Here is a 22150-nt window from a genome sequence, read left to right as displayed (position 1 = left end):
AGCAAGCAGTTGAGCGACCTTACATATCATTAGCATATTACGCTTTGATTGGTTGAACGGCTGACTAGTTGACCAGACACTTAGCATATTAGGCTTTTAGTATATAGGACTAGAGGCCCAGTGCATGAAATTCATGCACTGGGGGCAGGTGTCCCTCAGCCCAGCCTGCACTCTCTCCAATCTGGAACCCCTTGGGGATGTCCGACTGCCGTTTTAGGCCCGATCCCACAGAGATCAGGCCTAAACCAGCAGTCGGACATCCCTCTCACAATCCGGGACTGCTGGCTCCCAACCGCTCACCTGCCTGCCTGATTGCCCCTAACTGCTTCTGCCTGCCAGCCTGATCACCCCCTAACCACACCCCTGCCAGCCTGATCGACACCTAACTGCTCCCCTGCTGGCCCATTCGCCCCCAACTGTCCTCCCCTGCTGACCCGATCGCCCCCAACTGCCCTCCCCTGTAGGCCTGGTTGCCCCCAACTGCCTCCCCTACAGGCCCGGTCACCCCTAACTTAGCCCTTCCCTGCTGACCTGGTCACCCCTAACTGCCCTCTCCTGCCGGCCCGGTCACCCCCAACTGCCCCCTGTGCAGGCCTGGTTGCCCCCAACTGCCCTCCCCTGCTGGCTTGGTTGCTCCCAACTGCCCCCCCCCCCCCCCACTGACTTGGTCACTCCCAACTGCCCTCCTCTGCTGGCCTGGTCACCCCTAACTGCCCTCCCCTGCTGGCCATCTTGTAGCAGCCATCTTATGACCACATGGGGGCAGCCATCTTGTGATCACATGGGGGTGGCCATCTTGTGCATGGGTGTGACGGTCAATTTGCATATTACCTTTTTAGGATAATTTCTTATACGTGTTTATTACTTGTTCTTAATGGATTTTACTTTATTAAAAAAATTTAGAAGGGTTAAAAAACAAAAAGGAAAAGATAAACAGAGGCCAGAGATGACTCTTTATTGCTTGATCTTTTTTACACTCAGGGCACAGCCAGCTATTTTGTAATGTTTATTTTGGGAAAGAATAGAGGCGAGTTAGGGTTCTAAGCCACTTTCTGAATGATCAAACCAGGATACATCACCACCTGCTGGTAGCATGATAATTCTGTCCTGAAGACGCTTAATTATTTTCTACATATAACTAGAAAGAGTTCCATCCATCAATATACAATGACCAAAATGCAAACTTATTCCCAAACTTATATCTTTCTCACACATACTAAATATGTATCTTTTTTTTGCCCTGTCCTAATAATTTTATAGTTGTCCCAATGACTCATCAAATCATGCATTTTAAAATGAGTTTCTTTCTTTCCTTCAAGAATGCCTCACTATTGAGCTTCGGGAAGAAAACACACTGGGGAAGTTTCCTGACTCACCTCCTTTTCCTTGCGTACAAAACCTCTTGGCAGACTGCTTTCAAGATCCTTCCAAAGTTAAACAGGCCCACAGTTCTGGCTGTGAGCAAAGAAGGCTCCTGCTGTGGGAAAGTTTCAGAAGACAGCAAAGGACTCAATTAAGCCAGTCATTCATTCATTCCAGAACTGTTCTTTTTAATGATGGATCTCTGTTCACCCACAAAGCCCTGATGGCAGAAATGTCCCTGAGAGCTGCTTTACAGGTGTTGGTAGCTCTAGCCCAGTGGGTCCCAGCGTGAGGCACATGCCCACAGGGGGGCAATTTGATTTTTAAGGGGGACAATTCGAAAATGAGTTATTAACAGTAAATATTTTGCATTTCTTATTGTTCTAGGGGCCTCATATACAGTATATAAGTATATATTGTGACTTATTTGTGCATTTCAGTTCTCTGTTAAATGTTTTGAAAATTTATTTGATATTTTTTATATCACTTCATATTATTATTATTTTTTAACAATTTCTTAGTGGTTTCTCCCTCAGTACTTACACTGTCCTTTCGTTCTTTTATTTTTCTCTTTCATGGATGCCATGCTCTTTGGAAGCTTGCTTAGAACAAGTTAATTTTTAGGCTTCCTGCAGTGAATAGGAGTTCACTTTTTTAATGAGAATTATATGTCACAGGGGCATCAGGATGTTAGAGTGCTTAGGTGGGGCATGGCCAAGAGAAGGTTGGGAATGACCGCTCTAGACTGTTCTGAATGCTCCATCTATAGAATCCCTTCAGAAATCCCGTCACACGCCCGTGTCACTAGTTCCTTACCTGCAAAGAGGACTGTGGTGACCCAGTTCCTGGTGCATGGTCGCCAAGGTTGTGCAATGCGCTTACTCTAAACTGCATTCTCATCTCATCCGTTCTCTCAACGCGCTCACTGAGCACCGCCACTTAGCACTGTTGTGGGCATTGGGAGTCCAGTTCCGAAGACAGCGGGGCACTGTTCTCAGGGAGCCCACTCTGTTATTTTCAAGGCAACTACCCAAATGGGGCAAAATAACAAAGAAATTACATTCTTCCTCTCTCTTCTGCCACACTGTTTTCTGTATGTAGATTGCTGCCCCGGAAGTAAAGAACACCAGGGATGGGCGATGAGAAGCAGCAGGTGGGAGGTGTTTCATCTACAGGCCTAAGACTTTTGTTCAAACCTCTTGGCAAAACCACAACAAAAATATAAAGCAAACTCTGGATGGGTAAAAAGTGGTTTATTTTTATAAAACAGTACAAATCGTGTTGAAATGTAAGCCCTCTTGAGCAGTGCTAATTATCACACAGTAATCCAAATGCAAATGAGCACTTCATTACACCCAACCATGCCACATGTTAATTAGCCCTTCGTGTCCTCAGCATCTTAAGTGGTCATCTTCATTTCACATTTTTCTCTCGGTTTCCTTCACATTTATTAGTTACAACAACAAGATAAGCTGAGAGAGGGATTCTCTTTCCCTTATCATTCTTTAGGTTTCTCAAATGTCAAAGACCTACCTACATTCACAGGAGAGTACCCCAAAGCGGCAAGATCTGCAATCGCCATCCCTTCACTTCTGGGGAGTGAGGGGGGAGGACCTGGCAGCAGATGCAGCCTGCTGTGTCTGGTCTGGAGCAGGTTGGGGGCCACACTTGAAGAGCCAGCTTCTTTTCTTCCTAAAGCTCCTGCTCCCTGCCACTTGCTGCTAGGCTTTTGCTGAAGTCAGCACTCCCCAGCACTCGACTGACCATAATTTTGTTGAAAAGAAACTGGCCAACATTTTAGGGATTGTGATCCCAGGGAAAAGAAAGAGATAGAGATGTCACTGTCAGATTGTTTCCATGTCCAGCAAAACGCTAACCAAATGACAACCATGTTAAAATATGCACTGTGAACAAGCCTTTAAAGCTGCTTTCCCTGGAGCAGAGATGACTGTATGTGGTTCCAAGCACTCTGCCCGGTGTGGCCAGTGACATGCATTTTCAAGAGCCTCATGAGGTTATTATGACCAGTGACCTCGGATGAGCTGAAACTTCCCACTGACCGTCAGCCTTGACTTCACTAGCCCTATACACTTTCTCACCAACAGCTAATCCATCACCACTGATCTAAATAACAAATAAACAAATAGCAAAGATATAAATAAATAATGCCTTTTTTTTTTCCGTAAAAGCCCTGCATTAAAGAAATGCTACATAATGTCTCTATGACATGCACAATGGGGCATTTCATTCATTCACAGCAGGATTTGCACAGAGGCAAAGAATAAATCAGTGACCTGCCCCAATGAGTTGGCCAGGGAGGAGCCACATTCTGTAAAAGAACGCAGGCATTCTTGATTCCAAACTTCTCCTTCTAAGTTTACATTCTTGCTTTTCCTGGGTGAGATTAAAGACTATCGCACTAATTTTGTTGTTGTTCCTTCCTAGACTGGCCTTGTCATAATATGTTGTCCACAGATGGCGGTACCTCTTCCAGAGAAGAGGAAAAATAGTAAGAGGACCGAAAGGGGATGTATCCGAAATGAAAACTCAGACTCGCCACCCTGAGGCCACTACGCGCTTTGGTGTTTGGTTCTAGTTCACATTAAGCACAGCAGACCAGCAGACGGAACTCCGTCTCCCTCAAGTCCAGTGGAGTCCACGTGGGAAATCCTGTGGAATCATCACAGTTGCTCATGCCCAGGACTTTAATGCACAACCCTGACCAGGGGCGTTTTCCCTGGTGGAGCAGAACCCAGACAGCGGGACTGGGTAAGCATGCCCACACCTCCTCCACCTCTCACCCAAGCCCCAGCTCTGTGGATTTTGAGCAGAAGAGTGAACACAGCAGGCCGGAGCTGCTGTCCTTGGGAAGGCTGGCCCTTGGCTGGCATCTGGGAACACGGATTTGGGAAGAGCTCCATGAACCAATCAGACTGGCTCACTGTGCAAACAGCACGGTTTATGCTGAGCACCGGCTTCCCTCCTGGCCGTCAGGAACTTTGCTGCCTCCGTGGCCAGCCCCAAGCAAACCTGAGTCTCGAGTGAGCTTCCTTGGCAGACAGGTCACACTCTGTCACAAACCATGGCTGGAGGAATCGGCACAGCCCGTGTGCTGCCACTGGGCAAGGACTTGGACGTTTGGGCCTGGGCTTGCCCTGGATCTGCCCTGGGCACCTTTTCCTCTTGCTGCTCTTTCTGTGTACCTCTGCGCTCAGCTAAATCAGAGCTATGAGGACAGCTACATGCTGGGTCCTCTCACCAAATATCAAACCCAAAGGTAGCCTTGGGGACCCCAACCTAGTTGGTACAGGGAGGCTAAACCAGTAACCCACCCCACAGCCACAGTTCCGCCCCTCACCGCACTTCCCCTTCGGCTAAGTAAGCAGATGCCGTTCTCTGATCCAATGCTCAGAATGCCAAAGGCATGAGTCTCCCTAACAGACACCCCCTTTGTAGTAAATGGCGGGATTTGTTTAAATTGCTACATGGAAAACGGTAGTGTTTGTTGAAACAGTCACTCCTCAAAGATACAAGGACGAAGTAGCGCCCCTCTTTTCCGGGTTCCTCTCTGAGCTGTCTGAAGGAACATCCCACTGCCCAGGCCCCGCGGGAGCGCAGTCAGCACAAACAGAAAGGAATGCGGTCCTGGTTCATTCAAACGACCACTCGCTAGCCGGCCCTCTCCACGGCACACGCAGGAGTCAGGCTTTACACTGGCATGTGCTCCACGTGGAAGCTGATGGATAAGCGGAGCCCTTTTTCTGAAACCTGCGTTTGTTAGACAAGCGTGACTCCGTGACAGCCCTACGTCCAACCTGGGTCCCTCGGCTAACAACCCGATCCATCAGGCCGGTAAGGTCGGCTAGTGCACCCTGAGGTGCCCATTATGTTTCCGTTGCGGCTCCTCGCCCCACCTGCTTCTCCAGGCATGGTACTTCTTGATGCTTTTCCTCCAGGCAAAGCGCCAGATGCTTAACATGAAACACCACGACACAGCGTACATGGCTATCCCCCCAGCCTTCATGAACCACCTGGGCTTGGGTGAGGCCATTTCGCAGAAAAGGAGTCGAGCTCCTAAGCCAATCCTCACTCCCGTGAACAGGGCCACGAAGAGGAAGTCCGCCACGTCGCCGGCGAAGCTGTGGTAGTGCCCTGTTTCGCGGAGAAACCAGCGCAGCTGCAGCAAGGGGTTGGTAATCTCACTTCCAAAGAGGACTGCGTTGACCTCTGTGCCCGACTCTCCCAGCACCAGGGCCGTGGCGATGCCCAGGATGCTCAGGGTGTGGTGTGCCAGTACCAGGGCACCCTCAGACTGGAAATAGATGCACCAGCCCAAGTCGAAGATGAAGTAGCCCAAGGTGAGACACAGGACGTGCACCTGCAGAGGTGTATTGGGTGAGCCTGAAATAAACCAAGACAGAAACAAATTGAGTGGATTGTGCTGCCTCACACAGGGACCCTAGGTTACTGTCTCTCAATCCTTTTTAAAATATTGACATAAAAAAATAATAGAGCCCTGGCCTGTTTGGCTCAGTGGATAGAGTGTCGGCCTGCAGACTGAAGGGTCTGGGGTTTGATTCTGGTCAAGGGCACAGGCCCGGGTTGTGGGCTCAATCTCCAGTGGGGGGCATGCAGGAGGCAGCCAATAAGTGATTCTCATCATTGATGTTTCAATCTCTCCCTCTCCCTTCTTTGAAATCAATAAAAAGATATTTTTAAAAAAACAATGGTAATTACATGCTTTTAAAATGACAGCCTAAGGAAATCTGGAAATGTCATCTTTATCAAACCAAACAATGTTCCAGGCCCAGAGTGCTGTTCTGATGAAGCAGACCTCTCAGTGCGAGGTCTGGGCACCAGCAATGACTTCAGAACCCTCTCTGCAGCAGCATAAAATCGAGTTATTTTGTTCTTGCAATTAAAATCCTACACAGTTCGAGGAACCAAGATGGCGGCAAAGTTAAACAACTGAACTGCTGCCTCGCACAACAATTTCAAAAATACAACTAAAAGACAAAACGTCTACCACCCAGAACCACGGGAAAGCTGGCTGAGTGGTAGATTCACAACTAAGAAGAGAAGGGAGCGCAAACGCTGGGGAGCTGAGGTACGGAGACGCGCGAAGCGGGTTGTTGGCGGGTGACTGGGTGCGCGGCTTTTCTTCAACCCGCAAGGAGACAAGCTCCCGATCACTCTGAAATCCAGTTTCTGGGGACACACGGGGGACCCAGACGCCTACGGGGAGAAGCTGGATTCTCGGCCATCGGGTCGGAAAGTGAGAGTGACTTTTCTGCAGAGGTGCACCCAGCAATCATTGTTTATTGCGCTGGAGCGCAGGACGCTGGGACTTGGAAACGAGGAAAGGCAGAGTGGGCTCACGGCAGCCATTGCCGTTTGCCACGCCCTAGCCTAGTGACGCCCTGAGACCCCGCCCCGCCCCGCACATTCTACAAACCCGCCCAGGCTCCACACAGCGGCTTTCGCATATAAATGGCCTGCCCTGTGGCAGCTCAACCAAATTAATTGCAGCTCCAGTCAGACTGCTCCAAAACAGCCCAAGCAAAGGAGGAGAAAACTAGTCCTTGCTGTAGCTCCTGCTGGGGACACACAATACACAAGGGCACACCAAGAGTGTCCACCTCAAGTAACTGGGAGGCTGACCCATTGAACCAATAGGACACCTAGTACACAAAACTACCCTACCAACTCAGGGAAGCAGTGAAAATGAGGAGGCAAGGAAACAGATCCCAAACGAAAGAAATGGAGGAGAACAAACGAATGGACATAGAGTTCAAAACCACGGTTATAAGGTTTTTCAAGAATTTCATGGAAAAGGCCGATAAATTTAATGAGACCCTCGAGGATATGAAAAAGGACCAACTAGAAATTAAACATACACTTACTGAAATAAAAAATATTATACAGAGACCCAACAGCAGACTAGAGGATCGCAAGAATCAACTCAAAGATTTGGAATACAAAGAGGCAAAGGACACTCCTCCAGAGAAGCAAGAAGAGAAGAGAATTCAGAAAGTTGAAGATAGTGTAAGAAGCCTCTGGGACAACTTCAAGTGTACCAACATCAGAATTATGGGGGTACCAGAAGAAGAGAGAGAGCAAGATGCTGAAAAGCTATTTGAAGAAATAATGACAGAAAACTTCCCCCACCTGGTGAAAGAAATAGACTTACAAGTCCAGGAAGCACACAGAACCCCAAACAAAAGGAATCCAAAGAGGACCACACCGAGACACATCATAATTAAAATGCCAAGGGCAAAAGACAAAGAGAGAATTTTACAAGCAGCAAGAGAAAAACAGTTAGTTACCTACAAGGGAGCACCCATACGATTATCAGCTAATTTCTCAACAGAAACTATGCAGGCCAGGATGAGAGTGGCAAGAAATATTCAAAGTGATAATAGCAAGAACCTACAACCAAGATTACTCTACCCAGCAAAGCTATCATTCAGAATTGAAGGGCAGATAAAGAGCTTCACAGATAAGAAAAAGCTAAAGGAGTTCATCACCACCAAACCAGTATTATATGAAACTAGAGGCCCGGTGCATGAAATTCGTGCATGGAGGGGGGTTGTCCCTCAGCCCAGCCTATACCCTCTCCAATATGGGACCCCTCGAGGGATGTCCGACTGCCCGTTTAGGCCCGATCCTGGTGGGCAGTCGGATCCCTAAACGGGCAGTCAGACATCCCTCTCACAATCCAGGACTGCTGGCTCCCAACTGCTTGCCTGCCTGCCTTCCTGATTGCCCCTAACTGCTTCTGCCTGCCAGCCTGATCACCCCCTAACCACTCTGCTGCCAGCCTGTTTGCCCCCAACTTCCCTCCTCTGCCGGCCTAGTCACCCCTAATTGCCCTCTTCTGCAGGGTTGATCACCTCCAACTGCCCTCCCTTGCAGGCCAGGTGCCTCCCAACTGCCCTCTCCTGCTGGCCATCTTGTGGTGGCCATATTGTGTCCACATGAGGGCAGGATCTTTGACCACATGGGGGCAGCTATATTGTGTGTTGCAGTGATGATCAATCTGCATATTACTCTTTTATTAGATAGGATAGAGGCCTGGTACAGGGGTGGGGGCCAGCTGGTTTGCCCTGAAGGGCATCCCGGATCAGGTGGGGGTTCCCTTGGGACGTGGGGCGGCCTGAGCGAGGGGCCTGTGATGGTTTGCAGGCCGGCCATGCCCCCTGGCAACCCAAGCGGAGGCCCTGGTATCTGGAATTTATTTTCCTTCTACAATTGAAACTTTGTAGCCTGGAGCGGAGCCAAGCCTGGGGCTCCCTCCTCGGCCGGCAGCCATTTGTGTTGGGGTTATAATTGAAACTTTGTTGCCTTAAGTGGGTGGGCCCAGCCAGGGTGTGCAGCAAGCTTTGCTTCCCCTGTTGCCGGCGGCAACCCTGGCCTGCTCTCTGAAGCTCCATTCTGCCGCCATTTGTTTGAATTTGTTTACCTTCTATAATTGAAACTTTGTAGCTTGAGTGGAGGCTTAGGCCTGGCAAGGGCAAGCGGAAAGCTTGGCTTCCTCTGTTACCTAGGAAACCTTGCTCTCTGTGGCTGTAGCCATCTTGGTTTGGGTTAATTTGCATACTCTCTCTGATTGGATGGTGGGCGTGGCTTGTGGGTGTGTCGGAGGTATGGTCAATTTGCATATTTGTCTATTATTAGATAGGATGCTGAAAGGTATTCTTTAAAAAGAGGAAAAAGAAGAAAGATAAAAATTATGAACAACAAATACATATCAACAAGTGAATCTAAAAGTCAAGTGAATTAAAAATCTGAGCAACAGAATAAACTGGTGAACATAATAGAATCAGAGGCATAGAATGGGAGTGGATTGATAATTCTCAGGCAGAAAGGGGTGTCTGTGTGGGGGGTACGGGAAGAGATTGGACAAAAATCATACACCTATGCATGAGGACAGCGGGGGGAGGTAAGGGCAGAGGTGGGGTGGGAACCGGGTGTTGGGGAGATATGGGGGGGGAAAAGGAGAAACAATTGTAATCTGAACAATAAAGATTTATTAAATAATAAAAATAAATAAATAAAATAAAATCCTACACAGTTTCTTTTCTTTCCTTTTTTTTCCCCCCCAGCTAAAATTCTGTTTCCAAAGCTTTTAATTGGCCTGTCCTGAATGTCATATAAATTTCATAATGTACTGAGAGTGCTGGACACTGGTGACCCTAACCCATCTTAAACGTGGACTTTAGAGAAAACCCCAGAAATGAGTGTGTTCCACATCCAGGAACATAGGGTGCCAGGATCTGACATGTTCAAATCCATTAAGAACCTTCATGGATACAACACAAAGCTTAAAAGTTGCTTTCATATCAGTTTGACAGTTTGGAAGGAAACTCAGAAGTTCAATATAGAAATCTAAGAAAATTTAAAGAAAAGAATCTAAGATGTTTTTAAAAATCTTATTGTAGGGGACTTATAGACCAAATTATGTCATCCCAAAATTCATATACTGAAGCCCTAACCCCCAGGACCTCAGAATGGGAGACAGGACCTTTAAAGAGGTGATTAACTTAAAACAGGACCATTAATGGTGGGCCCTAACCCAATGTGATTGGTGACCTTATAAAACCAGGAGATCAGGACAGACACCCACAAAAAGGGAAGACCATGAGAGGGAACAGCAAGAAGGCAGCCATCTGCAAAGGAGCGAAGCCACAGGAGAAAGCAAACCAGCCAACGCCCTCATCGTGGATCGGTATTCTCTAAAACTACGAGAAAAGGAACCCCTGCTGCTTACACTGCCCAGTCTATCGCGTTTTGTTCTGGCAGCCCCAGCAAGCTCATACAGGGGGCACGATTTTTGTAGTCTAAGAAAGTAACACTTATACATCTAGCAGCTGAAAAACATAGCTGCCCCAAATTATGAGGCATTGGTTAAATAAGTGATGGCAAATGCATAGAGCACAATGTTATCTAATAATTAAAAGAAAAGGGAAGCTCTATATCCATATACATGGAAACATGATATCTTTTGAATAAACAATCAAGTAAAAATTGCAGGTTACCAATAAGTATGTATAATACCGCCCATTTGTGTCTGTTTGGGGAAGAGGTGGAAGATGTTGATACTGGCTTCTTGTTTTGTACATTTTGACGTATTACATTATAACAAGCATTTTAAGTGTGTTTTAAAGGTAGAGAGTTATGAAAAGCAGAAACAATAGGTGACATATACAACATCACAGCTAACAATAAAGACCCCTAATAGAAATGATAATGGAAATTATTTTCAATATTCTTTTATATTGTACAAATTCTCTGGGGGAAATAAGTCCTATCCTTCTAAGATTACCCCCAAATTATAAATCCCTGAGGGAAAAATCCTGTCTCCCACCTACCTGGGTATGTGAAAGGCCAAGGGCCGTCAATGAAGCCAATGTACGCTGAGAGGCCTATCGCGAGCACTCCGTGGGCGAGTGTGACCAGCCGGCAGCTCCACTCATAGCTTCGGTGCTTATTCACGTGGCAGCAAGAAATGTAGAGGGAGAGCCAGCCTCCCAGGCTGCCCAGCACCTGCAGACACAGGGCTAACGCCATCCTGCGTGAAGAGACCGACGCCAGAAACACAGGACGCACCTAAGCAAACAGCTCTGGGCTCAGCTGAGTATAATCTTCATTTCCACAACAGCAGAGTACAAAGATGCTGCCTTCACGGAAGCACTGCTTCCTCAGATACATATCCAAGCATCTCCTATTTAAGTGTGGCTGGATTTCTGATTCCATGTTCCTAAAGATATCATGTTGGACCTGGCTGGCATGGCTCAGTGGTTGAGCATTGACCTATGAACCAGGAGGTCATGGTTTAATTCCCAGTTGGGGACACGTGCCCAGGTTGTGGGTTTGATCCCCAGTAGGGGGCATGCAGGAGGCGGCCCATTAATGATTCTCTCTCATCACTGATGTTTCTATCTCCCTCTCCCTCTCCCTCTCTGAAATCAATAAAAAATATTTTAAAAGATAACATGTTGCAACTGGTACAAGCTGTAGCCGGAACACCAGGCACTGCATCGTGAGTTAGCAGACTGTCTACTGTAACACATTGTTACGATCAGTAAATGTCAGTAATAACCTCCAGTGATGACTGACCTTGGGAATAACGTCACGTAATATCCTATATAATAAAAGCCCAGCGACCGAACAGCGGAACGACCAGAATGACCGGTCAACCAGTTGCTATGACACACACTGACCACCAGGGGGCAGATGCTCAAGGCAGGAGCTGCTCCCTGGTGGTCAGTGTGCTCCCACAGTGAGAATGCTGCTCGGCTGACCAGGTGAGCGGCTGCTCCCGCTCTGAACCCTGGGCCGACGGGCAGGAACCTGCGCTGTGAACGTCGCCTCCTCCCCCCACCTCCTCCTCTGGACGTCTTCACGCCACGCAGTGTCGACCCCGGAGGCTGGGAGGCGGGTTCGTGGCTGCCGCAGGACTGAGGCCTACTCTGCCACCTCTCAGCGCTATTGTCCCTGGGCCAGGTCCCGACCAGGTCCCCTGGAGAGGTGAGTGCCCCAGCTCCAGGGAAGATGCCGGACCAGAGAGCAGCCGCTCAGAGGGCGGGTCCACAGCCACTCAGCTGACACAGCTGGCCGATCCCCACAGGCCACACCCCCCACCAGTGCACGAATCCCATGCACCAGGCCGCTAGCATGTAACATAAGACAGGATTTAGATAATGTGTTCACATGTCAAAACCCCAGTAAGAAGCTTTATGGAAACACACCCCCACCATTTGTGGTCTCTGTGAGAACTCACATGACACATGGCAGCTTAATGTGGTTTTATGCTGATACTAAACTCAACTGAAATGTGGATGTGGCTTACAAGTTTATCAGTCCAAATGGAAGCCTGAGGCAACCCTAAATAAAGGACTAAATGGAGTGCTGGTATTTTGGTGAGGGGGAAATTCTGGTCTATTCTGCTCTGAAATCCAATCAAAGAGGGGGGGCAAGGTTTTGAGGTACAATTGCAAAGTTTTTGTGGAGATATAAAAATTCTTTAAAATATATATTTTTAAGGCAATTATTTTACTAAAAATGGAACAGAAACCCACTGTTTGGAATTTTTACTGTGAGAAACATATCAGGACCAGAACGACTGTAAATGAGTCAATTAAGTCATACAGGACTAAACTCTAAAAATAACCAAGATGTGATTAATATTCACAGAGGCCCGGTGCATGAATTTCATGTACAGGTAGGGTCCCTAGGCCTGGCCGGTGATCAGGGCCGATAGGGGCCTTCCTTCCCCTGGCTGCCGGCCAGGGCCTTCCTTTATTCTGCACCGCCCCCTGGTGGTCAGCTCACATCATAGCGAGTGGTCGAACTCCTGGCCAGTCGAACTCCTGAGGGGACAATTTGCATATTAGCCTTTTATTATATAGACTAGAGGCCCGGTGCATGAAATTCGTGCACAGGGGGGAGTAGGGGTGTCCCTCAGCCCAGCCTGCACCCTCTCCAATCTGGGACCCCTCGAGGGATGTCCAACTGCCTGTTTAGGCGTGATCCAGGTAGGACTGGGCCTAAACGGGCAGTTGGACATCCCTCTCACAATCCAGGACTGCTGGCTCCCAACTGCTTGGCTGCCTGCCTTCCTGATTGCCCTAACCGCTTCTGCCTGCCAGCCTAATCACCCCCTAACTGCCCTCCCCTGCAGGCCTGGGTCCCCCCAACTGCCCTTCCCGGCAGGCCCAGTTGCCCCCAACTTACCTCCTCTGTTGGCCTGGTCACCCCTAACTGCCCTCCCCTGCAGGCCTAGTCCCTCCCAACTGCCCTCTCCTGCTGGCCATCTTGTGGCAGCCATCTTGTGTCCACATGGGAGCAGTCATCTTTGACCACATGGGGGCAGCCATCTTGGGTGTTGGAGTGATGGTCAATTTGCATATTATTCTTTTATTAGAAAGGATTAGATAGGATAGAGGCCTGGTGCACGGGTGGGGGCCGGCTGGTTTGCCCTTGAAGGGTGTCCCGGATCAGGGTGGGGGTTCCCTTGGGGCATGGGGTGGCCTGGGTGAGGGGCTTGTGGTGGTTTGCAGGCTGGCCACGGCCCCCAGCGACCCAAGCGGAGGCCCTGGTATCTGGGATTTATTTATCTTCTATAATTGAAACTTTGTAGCCTTGAGCAGAGCCAAGCCTCCTGCTCGCTCCGTGGCTGCAGCCATTTTTGTTGGGATTTATTTATCTTCTATAATTGAAACTTTGTAGCCTTTGAGTGGAGGCCAAGGCAGGCCAGGGCAGGCGGAAAACTTGGCTTCCTCCATTGCCAGGGAAACCCAAGCCTCCTGCTCTCTCCGTGGCCGCAGCCATCTTGGTTGGGTTAATTTGCATACTCACTCCTGATTGTCCGGTGGGCGTGGCTTGTGGGTGTAGTGGGGGTGCGGTCAATTTGCATATTACTCTTTTATTATATAGGATTAGCTCCTCTATTAAAGTACAAGTGAAAATGTCAAAAACATTTTATATATCTGTCTCCTCTCAGCAGGAATTTTCTGCATGGCTACACTTACTGCTTCATCCTACTCTGACAAGTAAAACAGTATCTGTGGACCAAAACACTTTAATACACAAGCCACTCCCAAGAATGCCTTCCAGAGAAAGCTTCATTCTGTACCGCTTTCGTCTACAATCAGATTTCTATTCAAGAAAACAGTAGGTGTCAATCATAGACTTGAGTTCCAACTCGGTCTCTAAGTGGCCAGTAAGAGTCTGTGGGCAAATCTTTAACCTCTTGAGCCTCAGTTGGGGGGGGGGGGGAGGAAGGGTGCAATACCATATGATTTCACTTATATGTGGAATCTAAAGAACACAATAAATGAACAACAGCAAAAAAACAAACGGACTCAAAGATACGGGTGGCGGAGGGGAAGTGTGTTGGTGGGCTGGGTGAAAAGTGAAGGGATTGAGAAGCACAAAGGGGAGTTACAATCACGGGTGTGAGGCACAGCACAGGCACACAGTCAGCAATGGTCTAACCAGGTATGTGCCGGGGGTACGAGGCTCAGGGGGTCACTCGGTGGGTTGTGCGCATGTCTGAACACTACACTGTGCGCCGGGACCTAATACACGTGGGCTGATTAGAGCATACAGCTCATCTTCACAACTTAGAGGATCTACGACCTGAGTGCTATCCGTTTCTGGGGCGCGCTATATAATAATGGTGAATGTCGCATGGAATTGACATTTTTTAAACGGACATTGGGAAGAGAGAAAAGGGTAAGTCTCCAATTGGGTCCGGGCTGAGCTAAACTGCAGCGTCAGGCGCGTCTTCGGAGGGGGAGCCGGCATGTCCTCCCGTCCACGCGCGGCACCGGCTCAGCGCCCCGGATCTGCCCGTTTATTTTTAGGGTCCTCCTCCCTGAACCCTAATCCCAGGCCGAGCAGCGGGAACAGCAGCCCTTTTACAAACCCCAGGGAAGAACAGGCCGTGCAAATGGCAGCCACACTCGGTATCTGTACCCTCGGCAAGCCCCTCCATCCCCGGCTCAGCTTTCCACGTCCCGGGAAGCGGGAGGGATCAGGGCCCCCGCCCGTCCCCGCGGGGCCCATCGGCGGAGGGCGCTGGGCGGCACCGGCGACGTGCGGACGCCCCCCCCCCCCCCCCCGCGCCCACGCCAGGCACCGACCCGGCGCCCAGGGCGGAGGAGGCGCCTCCTTGGGGCCCAGGCCGCTGCCCGCCTCCCCGCGCCGGGGCGCCCCGTCCCGAGCCCGCGGCCGCGGTTACCTGACCGGCGACAGGGACCCGCGGGGCTACGCTGCGTGCGGCCGGTCCGGAAGCGGGAGCCGCGGGGAAGAGGGACGGAGGCTCCGGCGGAGGAGCGGGGTCTGGGGGCACCTCGTGGCCGGGAGGACGGAGCGCAGAGGCGCCGCGGCACGGGGACGGGAGGTGGACGCGCGCTCCCTTCGCGGAAGGCCCGGCTGAGGGGGTGGGGTGGGGGTGCGGGTGGGGTGGGGGTGGGGTGGGGTGGGGTGGGGGTGGGGTGGGGTGGGGGTGAGGCGGGTGGGGTGGGGGTGGGCTGGGGGTGGGGATGGGGGTGGGGGGTGGGGTGGGGGTGGGGGGGGTGGGGGTGAGGCGGGTGGGGTGGAGGTGGGGTGGGGGTGGGGGTGGGGTGGGGTGGGGGTGGGGCGGGTGGGGGTGGGGTGGGGTGGGGTGGGGTGGGGTGGGGCGGGTGGGGGTGGGGTGGGTGGGGGTGGGGTGGGGGTGGGGTGGGGGTGGGGTGGGGGTGGGGTGGGGGTGGGCTGGGGAGGTTGAGTGGATTTAGTGGTGACTTGAGACCTGCCGCTGTTGCTCCTGCTTGTGTGTTCATTGTCTGTTTGGATCACTGTCCATCCCCCATCTCTCCCGGGTGAGCCGGCCTTCCAGTACACAGCCGCTGCACACCTACTATGTGCTTGCATCCCTACTGGCACTCCGGAGGTGCAGGACATATCCCTGCCTCGTGCTCGGGTCTGTGCGGTGCTGGGAGCTCGCCTCACCCATTTCCAGGAGCTCTGGGGCCTGGACCCTGGAGGCCTTTCTCCTCCGCAGCGAAGCCTCAGCCTCAGAGCGAACGGCCTGTGCCCGAAGGTCACCGAACTTCCCGCATGCGCATGCGGCACAGCTCCACGGCTCTCCTAAGGCTAGTGTGAGAACTTCACACGCTTTGCACGTGTAACGTGCTCACGACAAGGGCTGGCACGTGGAATCACCATGTATGCGTTCACTGTGGCTCTGCTTTAACTCCCAGGAGAGTCACTGAAGAGATGACCAAGCATAAGTCTGGAGACTCCAATGCAGTACCGAGGGCACCGCGGACCAGCACGCGGTGTGCGGTGTGCGGTGTGGCCAGGCCGGCGCTAAGGCGGGAGACCTGGCGCGGAGGGCGCCTGTGTGCGGGTCCTGGGAATGCTCCACAGTCTTACTTTGGTCATTTGTCTTGCCAGCCCTTCAAGAGTAAGACTGCACTGTTTTCATCTTTGTTTCCTTTGTACCTGGTGTGAGGCAGGTTCAATAAATGTTTGCTGAGCCCGGCCTGCGTGGCCCAGGGAACCAGGAGGTCCCGGTTCGATTCCAGACAGGGCACATGCCTAGGATATGGGTTCAGTCTCCAGCGTGGTGCGTGCAGGAGGCAGCCGATCAATGATTCTCTCTCATCATTGATGTTTCTATCCTTCCTCTCCCTTCCTCTCTGAAATCAATAAAAATACCTTTTAAAAAAATAAATAAAATAAGTAAATGTTTGCTGATTGGATGAATAGGAAATGAACATGAAAAAGTATATTGGGAAAAAAAGAAAAAGTAGATTGCAAGCACATTGTGGCTCCTAAATCTTATTGGTTGGGTACCCCGCTTGGAAAGTGTAAAAATCCCCTGTGCAGGCTGCACCATCAGAGGATTCGTGAGACCTGAGAACCGCTGCTGTTGGAGGACCCTCAATCGCTGGCGCCAGCCGAGGATGCTAGGCCGAGTCATCTTAGTGTGTGACAAACAGGAAACCTAGGCTGTTACTGGGCAACGGAATGACTGTGTCATGCTGCCCAAGCCCTGGCTACTCCAAGTTCGTGGGGCCAGCAAAACCTACAGGCTCTGAGAGTTTGTTAGAAGCACAGAATCTGCCTTGTGGCGAGGTCCCGGTGACACATCCGGCGTGTCCTCCTCCTGGAGAGCCCCACAGCCACTGGAGCGCCTCAAACCCCGTGTCCACGCTGCACCCCAGATAAATCAGAGCCTGTGTGGGTAGCCATCGTTTTATAGCTTCCCAGGTAATTCCAACGTGCACCTAAGTTGAGAATCCTGCTGTGTGAACACTCTGGTAAGATCAGCACAAAATGAAGTTGAGAAGACAAACCTGTTACCAGTGGGCTGGAATCGAGGGGAGAGCGAGGAGGAGCACGTGAGACCCGCGCACTGAGTGGGATGACACGAAGCTCCGCCTTCCCCCTCACTTTTGTGCAGAATGGTTTCCTTCCAGAGGGAACCTGGAGCTTTGCTTCTTGCCGCTTCCCCAGGAGAGAAGGCGCCAGTCCCTCCTGGGAAGACTCGATTGGGCCTGTATCCCAGGGTGACTGCGGTTCCAGGCTCGCGGTGCATTGCGGGGACTGAACTGTACTGATGCACGATTCTGTGGGCACAGTCCTTGCTCCACCAAGTCAGAGCTTGTCACTAGTGACATTCCCAGAAGAGGGACAGCAGCGGATAGGGAACACTCCCCCAATTCATTTGAATGACAAAAAGGATCACAAGTATCCTACATAATAAAAAGGCAATATGCAAATTGCATCACTCCGCTACGCCCACGATTGGGCCGGCTGGAGGCGCGGGGGGCGGGACTCAGGGTGGCCGATTGGCTGGCGGTAGGAGCGGGGGGCGGGGACTCGAGTCCCCGCCCCCCGCTCCTACCGCCAGCCTAAACGGCCAACGCTGCGGAAGGACCCATGAGGCCGGCGGAAGACGCTGGTGGCGGAACTCCGGGTGGCCAATTTGCGTGGCTGCCGGCACCAGTTTTCCGCCAGCAGCAGTTTTCCACTGGCCACCCGCCATCGGGGCGGGGCGCGGCGGGGCGGAGCAAGGCGGGCAGCAGCGGCGCGGGTGCAGGTGTGGTGGCCCCAGGCTGCGGCAGCGGCAGTGCACGCGGCTGAAGCGGCCGCTTGCAGGATTGAATCCTGCAAATGGGCTACTAGTAACAGATAACACGTGTTAATGCTCCAGGCATTGTTCTGCGGAAGGAAGCGAGACAGACAAGGGCAGAGCAAGGGCAATGGACCAGGTACAGAAAGCCCCAGGTCCTAGCCAGGGGCAAAGCGGAGGAGACGGGTACCTCTCCTCCAGAGTGACCTCCTCCCCTAGTACATCTCTGGGCGTGCTGTTTAGGCTCCTGACTTTCTGCTTCACTGGTCACGGGGTTCGGATACTCCCCTGACCTCTCCTCCCCCAGGCACGTTGCCGGTCATGTGGCTGAGACCCCCTTAGAGGGGGAACGAACAAGAGAGCCAGAGAACAGCCCTTCAGCATTGAGCCCCCAGGACCGTGAGGTCCTGACCCCATCAGACCCATCAGGCCTGGGTTCTGTTTCAGCTCCAGGCCCAGGAAAGCAGCAGCGACTGACAACAGCCCAGCTGCCACGACGCCTGAGCCCTGCCTCGGTGCCCGGTCAGCGGAGACCACCACCCGGAGAGGACACACCGGAAGCTGACCACGTTCTGGTACGACCCTCCCTGGGAGCCCCGGGGAACTCCCACCCTTCAAACAACGCCCTTGGGACGCGGGTGCAGTGCGCTGGCCCTCTGGGAGGACACCGAACCACCCCCCAAGGTGCATTACCTTCACCTTTCTCTCCTCGCCTCGCTCCCGCCCTCCGCCTGCCTCTGTGACGTGTCTCCCGAGCCCTGCCGGCTGGCTCCCTTTTCCTGCCTCTGTGACTTTCGAAGTAAACTTCCTCTTCTGGTGTGAGCCTGGGCTCTGAATTCTTCCTTAGCCAGAACTCCAGCCCCCAGGGTGCTGACCCCAGGTCTGGTCTGAATCCACTGGTCCAACATCGGGTCATTTCCCCGCCGGCAGCGCCAGGCACGTTACATATATTAACTCTTAATTCTCACAACTCTGAGTTACTCTATTGTCAATCCCATTTTACAACGCGAACCGGCAGAGCTGGCTGGCTGCTGTGGTGAGTCAGGCAGAAGGAGCCTGGGCGATGTGCTGGAGCCGTGTTTGCCACCATCAAGGCGCCCGGCCCCTGCAGCACTGGGACCTGCTCGGGTACCCTGTGCTTTCCTGCACCCGCAGCGCCTTTCCTTGGTGAAGGGCATTAGAAGCTGTTTAGAGAAAAAAATTAAATCCAATTTCTGAAAATCTTCATGGCCTGTCATGGCTGGTCACAATGCTAGTCATGGGACACGCCGCCACTCCAGGGCTCTCAGTCCAGCAAGAGGGGCAGCAGGGCCAGCAAGTGTCCTGTGTGAGCTGGAAGGAGCGTTCTGAGTGCGCGGTGAGGAGAGGCACCGAGCCTGAAACCGGTGCTCAGGGCAGCTTCCTCATTTGAGTCCTGGGACTAAGCTCACTCTCTGAGTTGGACCCAAAAGCCTTCGTCTTGGGAGCCACACCAGGGCCCGCCGGTCTTGAGTCAACTAAACATCGAAGCATGAGACTTGAAAGCTCTCCCTGGACAAGGACTGGCAGTGGGCCGGAGACTCCCTAGTGCCTAGTGAGACGCTGAAGGAGCCAAGTCAGCTAGCTCACACGGTACTGGAATGCGAGCTTCATGGAATCATGCGGACCGAAGTGTAATCGACACTCGCTTCAGGTTTGAATCTATTCAGCAACTGCCCAAGTCAACAGACAGCGAAGCTACTGGAAGATGAGCAGTTAGACTATAATTCTGTTTACAGAAACTATGGCCAAATCATTATCACCTGGGATCAATTAAAGCCTGCCCACGTGGCCCCTCCCCATTGGTGACGTCATCACTTCCGGTTTAATGGCCTAACCAGGCTTCTTTCAAAATCACCAATTCATTGTCCCTGGCTGGGTGGCTCCGTTGGTTAGAGCATTGTCCCACACACCTAGGTTGTGGGTTCAATCCCCACTTGTGGCGCATACAGGAGGCAATCAATTGATGTTTCTCTCTCACATCAGTGTTTCTCTGCCTCTCTTCTCTCTCTCAATCTCTCTCTCTCTCATATATATATATATATATATATATATATGTATCCTATGTAATAAAATATTATATGTTAAGTGTCCGGTCGTCTGGTCTACCATTCAACCAATCAAAGCGTAATATGTTAATGATATGCTAAGGCTGCTCAACCACTCGCTATGATGTGCACTGACCACCAGGGCGCAGATGCTCTGACTGGTAGGTTAGCTTGCTGCTGGGATCTGGCTGATTGAGACTGAGCAGGATGGGCCAGACATGCCCTGGAGACCTCCTGTGGTCCCTCCCCGGCTGGCCAACCTCCCATGTACCTCCCCGGCTCCGATCGTGCACCAGTGGGGTCCCTTGGCCAGGCTTGTACCCTCTTGAAATCCAGGACCCCTCGGGTCATGTCAGAGAGCTGGTTTTGGCCTGATTCCGCAGGCCAGGCCGAGGGACCCCACTGGTGCACAAATTCGTGCACCAGGCCTCTAGTATACTACTATATATAATCTCCTTAAGTGAGAATTAAGAAAACCTAATCATGGTCAAATAGAAAGCCCAGAAATAGACTCCCATAAATACTCACCTAATCTTTGGCCAAGGAGCTAGGGCAGTGGTTGGCAAACTGCGGCTCGCGGAGCCACATGTGGCTCTTTGGCCCCTTGAGTGTGGCTCTTCCACAAAATATCACGTGCAGGCGCGCACGTACAGTGCGATTGAAACTTCGTGGCCCATGCGCAGAAGTCGGTTTTCCGCTCTCAAAAGAAATTTCAATCGTTTTACTGTTGATATTTGGCTCTGTGGACTAATGAGTTTGCCAACCACTGAGCTAGGGCAATATAATGGAGAAATGACAGTGCTCACAAATGGTGCTGGAACAACTGGACACCCACCTGCAAAAAGACAAAAAGAAGAATCTAGACACAGACCTTACACCCTTCACAAAAATGAACTCAAATGAGTAGTAGACCTAAATGTGAAAAATAAAGCTCCTAGAAGATAACGTGGGAGAAAATCTAGATGACCCTGGATATGATGCTGACTTCTTAGCTGCACCACCAAGGACATGATCCATGCAACAAACACCTGAAAAGCTGGACTTCATTAAAATTAAACACTTCTGCTCTGCAAACGGAAACACCAAGAGAATTAGAAGATAAGCCACAGATCTGACAGAAAATATTTCCAAAAGACATCTATGATAAAGGATCATTATCTAAAATATACAGAGTTCTTAAAACTCAACAGCAAGAAAACAAACAACTGGTTTGAAAAATGGGCCAAAGACCTTAATAGACAGCTCACCAAAAAAAGGTAAATGGATGGAAAATAAGACTATAAAAAGATGCTCCACATCATATGTCATCAGGAAATTGAAAATTAAAACAGTGAGATACCATTACAGGCCTATCAGAATGGCCAACATCTGGGACAGGGACAGCAGATGTTGATAAGGATGCGGAGCAGCAGGAGCTCCCATACCTTGCTAGTGGAAGGCACAATGGCTCCGCCACTTTGAAGGACAGTGTGGCCATTTCTTATAAAACTAAATGTGCTCTAAATACACTCTTACCACACAATCCCGCAATCATGCTCTTTGGTACTCACCAGAGGATTGGAAGTTTTGTGTTCACACAAAAACCTGCACACAGATGTTTATAGCAGCTTTATTGATAATAGCCAAAACTTGGAAGCAACCAAGATGTCCTTCAGTAAGTGGGTAAATGGGTAGCCTGTGGTATATCCAGACAACAGACTGTTACTCAGAGCTAAAAAGAAATGAGCCCTCAAGCCACGAGGAGCATGGAGGGGCCTTAAGCACATATGATGAAGGGGAAGTCCATCTGGAAGGCTACACACTACATGATCCCAATCTCTGACGTCTGAAAGAGGCCACACTAGGGAGGCAGTACCGAGGCCAGTGGTTAGCCAGGGTGTGGGGGAAGGAAGGTAAATGGGCAGAGCACAGGGGATTCTTAGGGCAGTGGAAATATTATGATCTGATGATGATGAACATAGTACACTTTTGTCCAAGCGAACTCTAAGGTCAACTATGGACTTTGAGTGATTATGTGTCAATGTAGTTTCATCTTTAGTAAAAAAAAAAAAAAAAAAAAGTCCTTTCTGCTGAGTGACACTGATAATGGGGG

At 51.0% G+C, this 22150-nt stretch overlaps 1 protein-coding gene across 3 annotated transcripts; it reads right to left on the bottom strand.

The window, feature by feature from the left end:
* Window positions 1-2618: 2618 nt before the first annotated feature.
* Window positions 2619-20645, bottom strand: TLCD5 (TLC domain containing 5). 3 transcript variants are annotated; one of them, XM_079787789.1, is made up of 3 exons: window positions 20587-20645; window positions 10734-10933; window positions 2619-5763 (listed from the first exon to the last, which is right to left on the bottom strand). In XM_079787789.1, the coding sequence occupies exons 2-3, from the start codon at window positions 10930-10932 to the stop codon at window positions 5225-5227; spliced, it is 738 nt and encodes a 245-aa protein (XP_079643915.1). In that variant the 5' UTR covers window position 10933; window positions 20587-20645; the 3' UTR covers window positions 2619-5224. The 3 variants fall into 3 exon arrangements, with proteins under 3 accessions (XP_079643915.1, XP_079643913.1, XP_079643914.1); XM_079787787.1 differs by lacking the exon at window positions 20587-20645 and adding an exon at window positions 15110-15281; XM_079787788.1 differs by lacking the exon at window positions 20587-20645 and adding an exon at window positions 15110-15130 and having other exon boundaries at window positions 10734-11122.
* Between the last annotated feature and the right edge of the window lie 1505 nt (window positions 20646-22150).

This window comes from Cnephaeus nilssonii (genome assembly GCF_951640355.1).
Source record: "Cnephaeus nilssonii genome assembly, chromosome: 13".
NCBI lineage: Eukaryota > Metazoa > Chordata > Mammalia > Chiroptera > Vespertilionidae > Cnephaeus > Cnephaeus nilssonii.
The sequence above is the reverse complement of the archived record's forward strand: the minus strand, read 5'-3'. Positions and strand labels throughout refer to the sequence as shown.